This window comes from Rhyacophila brunnea, unplaced genomic scaffold, assembly GCF_057557595.1.
Source record: "Rhyacophila brunnea isolate RB1 unplaced genomic scaffold, BYU_Rbru_1.0 scaffold_19, whole genome shotgun sequence".
Taxonomy (NCBI): domain Eukaryota; kingdom Metazoa; phylum Arthropoda; class Insecta; order Trichoptera; family Rhyacophilidae; genus Rhyacophila; species Rhyacophila brunnea.
Genome location: NW_028232848.1, coordinates 25,033,813 through 25,038,226, shown reverse-complemented (window position 1 = coordinate 25,038,226; position 4,414 = coordinate 25,033,813). Strand labels below are relative to the sequence as shown.

General features: G+C 40.6%; 1 protein-coding gene across 1 annotated transcript; it reads left to right on the top strand.

Annotated features, from left to right (window-relative positions):
• The first annotated feature begins 344 nt into the window (after positions 1 to 344).
• LOC147072866 (uncharacterized) lies at positions 345 to 2,395 on the top strand. Its single transcript, XM_085945740.1, has 2 exons — positions 345 to 825; positions 2,379 to 2,395. The coding sequence occupies exons 1-2, from the start codon at positions 345 to 347 to the stop codon at positions 2,393 to 2,395; spliced, it is 498 nt and encodes a 165-aa protein (XP_085801866.1).
• Positions 2,396 to 4,414: the final 2,019 nt, after the last annotated feature.

Genomic DNA, 4,414 nt, shown 5'->3' with positions numbered 1-4,414 from the left:
GAAGCTTGCAAGTGCCTCACTAGCTAGGAACCTATCTCCGAACGTCTACTCCGTGCTACTTTCAAGACCAAGTCGAGCTCCATCACTTTTCTGCAGTGTTATGCTCCCACAGAGGCTGCTAGCGATGCAGATAAGGATACATTCTATGAAAGTCTAGCGGAAGCCGCTGGAAATATCCTCAGCTGTGATCATGCAGTTATCTTTGGTGATCTAAATGCCAAAGTAGGATCTGACCCCTCGCGTGGACCCTTTGTGCTGGGAAAACATGGCCTTGGCCAAATGACAATGGACAATGGACCGCGTGGTAAAGCGTTCTGCCCGCCGCGATAAGCGCCGACGCCTGGATGGTCATTCGGGATGCGGAGTCTGCTGCCTGCAAGAATAATCCAAGTGCTCTCTTCCGCATCACCAGAGCAATTTGCGGTAAGAAACGTCCAGTGGTCACTTCATTACGCAACTCTGACAGAGTGACAGTCACTGAACCTGCAAAGGTCCAGGAGCTATGGCGCCAACATTTCAGTGATGTCCTGAATCGCCCCGTTCCATTGCATCCCTTCGATATTCCGTCGGAGATCACCGCCCTCGGAATCACTACTGCATCGGGATTCTGCGAAGATCCTCCGACAACTGCTGAAGTTAAAGAGGTTGTCAAAAGACTGAAGCGCAGGAAAGCTCCTGGAGATGATGGCATCCGTGCAGAATTTCTGCTCTGCGGACTGAGCGCTGTATTGCCGTCCTTGTGTGACCTTCTGCACGAGGTGTGGGAAAAGGAGCAGTGCCCCAAAGCTTGGAGGGATGGTACCGTTGTTACTCTGCACAAAAAGGGTAACCCACTAAACTGTTATAATTACAGAGGAATCACTCTCCTCAGCGTTCCCGGGAAGGTGTTAGCGCAGATTCTCCTATACAGGATTAGAAGTCCCATGCTGGACGTTTTGCGTGCGCAGCAGAGTGGATTTGTCCCGGGAAAGTCCTGCTCAGAGCATATTCCAACTCTCCGATGCCTCCTGCAACAGTACCAAAAGATGAATATACCTGTCGCCTGCTGCTTCGTGGACTATGAAAAGGCATTTGACAGTCCTCATCGTGAATCTCTGTGGCAAATTCTGCTAGTCTATGGTGTCCCACGGAAACTGGTCGCCGTGATAAGTGCTCTCTACACCAATACAAAGTGTCGCGTAAGAGCAACCGGAACATTCTCTGACCTCTTTGAAATCACGTCAGGAGTCAAGCAAGGATGTGTACTTGCGCCCTTTCTTTTTATCATCATGATGGATTTCATAATGCGTAAGATGGTTTGCCCCGACAGTGGGATACGCCTACATCATGATGACACAAGCGATCTATGCGAAGAAAGACTCTGCGACTTGGAGTATGCAGACGACGCAGTCGTGTTTGACTCGACGATCGAAAGGTTGGAGGTGACCGTGAACAGGCTAGCCGCGAACTCGATGCGTGTGGGTCTTCATCTGAATGCCGCTAAGACCAAATCCATGTGCAGTGCTGCTTGCATCGACGCCGACACTCCTCTGCGGGTTTCTGGTATGCCCGTCGAGCTGGTGTCCAGATTCAAGTACTTGGGTGCCACGGTTGCCGATGATGGTGGTATTTCTAGTGAGCTTGGAATCCGCATGGGTGTGGCGGGCTCTGCGTTCAACCAACTTGGAGTCGCATGGAGGTCAAGGCTGTATTCTGTGAGGACCAAATGTCGTTTGTTTAACGCGTGCGTGCTACTTGTGCTCCTGTATGGCTGTGAGACATGGCATCTTACTAAGCTTCAAGAGTCTCGGCTTTTGAGCTTTGAGAATCGATGTCTGGTACGACCACGTCACAAACATCCGAGTTCGTGAGCAGACACAACAGCCTTCGGTGATTGAAGTTATCACGAAGAGACGATTCACGTGGCTGGGACATGTATTCCGGATGCCGCCAAAGAGTGCGGCACTTCGTACCCTTGTGGCACAGCCTCAAGGGTTCCGTCGCCGTGGCCGGCCTTCCCTCACCCTGCAGCGATGCTACAAAAGCGACCTACGTGCTGCAGGTCTGACATGGCGGGAGGCACAGGAGTTGGCAATGGACCGAGGGAAGTGGCGCCAACTTGTGCATGCCCTATGCCCCAATGTTGGGACGTGACAGGGTGAAAGAATAAGATAAGGAATACATTTATTGTTATAATTTTTTATTTAAATTATTTAATATGACACGACTTGGATTTAAAGCACAATATTTGCATTCTGTAAAGGACCAAAACCAAAAAATAAAAAATATCATTGTAATAGAAAATGACAAATTTATTTTTGAAAAAATATTGTCGAGCTAAATATGACATATTTTCTGTTTTCACACAGAGAATAATTTATTCGTATTGATTTTTCAAGATTACATGAGCAAGTAAAGCAGTATTGTGAATCATAATATCAATTCAAATAATTATTGTCCTAATATAGGTAATGTAATGCTATATTATGGGATGAAAATAATAATTTCCTCTATTCAACCTGTTTGCCTTATTTTAATAATTAATGATGTAAACATTGATTGGCCTATATTATGTGAAATTCAAACTTTTCCATACATATTGTAGTACGCAAACAATCAAAACTATTGTGCTCCGAAATTCCAGGAAAACCCATCTTTACCTTTTTACGTCGGGTACCTCATCTATAACTCGTCGTTCAACTTTACCAAATACTTCTATAATAGCAGTATTGTGAAAGCTACACTGAATGACTGGAACGTGCGTGCCTGGATGTTGCGTCCCATATAAGCCAACCACATTTGAAATATTAAATAAATTTGGGACACTTTCGCGTTGTTTATTTTCTCCGAACTTATGGGCTACCGAATGGTATTTTGTTGAATACATTCTACCATTCAAATGATGCGATAATATATTTCAATATAATGTATTCCATATTTTAATATATTGATAGACTTATAGAAGTCGTCGATGTGAGGGTCGATGGTGTTTGTAGATGAAAGACGATCGTAGTTATTCGTGATGATGGAGAATGAGAGTTTATTTATGGTTACATAAATACAAGGGTACAATCCACAGAACAGATAATAAATATAATACCGATAGGCTATATTCAATACACTGCATCTTGATGCAGGGTTTTGAATGTGTGAGTGTCTTAGGAAAATGAAGCACGTATTATGCACGTGCAATAGTGTGTGTAATACACCAACATTAAATGAGCGTAAATGCATAAACCGAGAGCAGTTTTCAGTATTCGACGTAAAACGAATTCTTGACACGTGTGTAAGTTTAACCCGGATTCTTCCTTACTCGAGTCGGTTACCTGCTATCGCCTTACCCGTTGTGTATTTCAGTTTCCATTATTTCTGAGTTCCCTGGTACAATCGGTACAATAATATAAATAAACTAACAGTACATAATATACTGAGATAGTAACGAGCCAGGTACTTAGATTCGAGTGACTTTTTCGATGAATTATTATTCGCTATTTATACACTCAAAATAATATCTAAACATTATAATTTAGGAAATAACCACTATTAATCGAGTCAGCTATTTACTGTCATTTGCGTCAATAGGTATCCGAAAAGCTGACAATTGTATAAGTATAAAGTATAGGTAGATATCGCGGAAATAACAATACAATAATATTTACTGATTTTACTATAATTCGACACTACGGAAATGGATAAAGAATTTATAATTGAGGTACAGTATTTTATTTCGCTAATCAATAATCTGCTGATAGCTAATAGACTAGTGGTGTCAAGTCAAGGTGTTAAGTAATTAAACAATGGAAAGGAAAAGACATTTAATTATGTATTTGATTGGGAAAACCATTTTTAAAATATCCAGTTTAAGTATAGAATATTTTTAGAGAATAAAGATATGATGAAAATGGGTCTTTTTATTTATAATAACTCATTTTTGGTAGAAACTAGATAATAATTTATAATACTTATTATTATTTATATCGAGTGTATATAAAAGTATGCTTAAAAATATTGTTTCTTATATTTTTATATTAAAGCGTTTTGTAAAAGCAATGCAAATACAAGATAGTTTTCATTTATACGATCCATTATTCGTATTATCTTATTTACACCATTTATCATAATATTACATAATAATTAATTCGCTAACATACTAAACTTTGTCATAAGTATTATAAGTACATAAGTATAAGTTTGGGCTTACACACAATTATTGTGAATACTTTGAGGTATGATGTAGCGTTATATAATGTAAACAGTGGACAGCTATTTTAAAAAAATCACGAGGATGGCACTTCACAAAACGTGGCTGGAGTAACATTTAACACAATACTCAATGTATTTCACTTACACTGACTTCACTGACGGTACTGCTTTACAGTAACAAAATAATGTACCACTGTAGTGAACTTGCGAGGATATTCAGTGACTCCAGAGG

Coding starts and splice junctions, on each gene's coding strand:
- LOC147072866 (XM_085945740.1), top strand. CDS start 345: ATGGTCATTCGGGATGCGGAGTCTGCTGCCTGCAAGAATAATCCAAGT.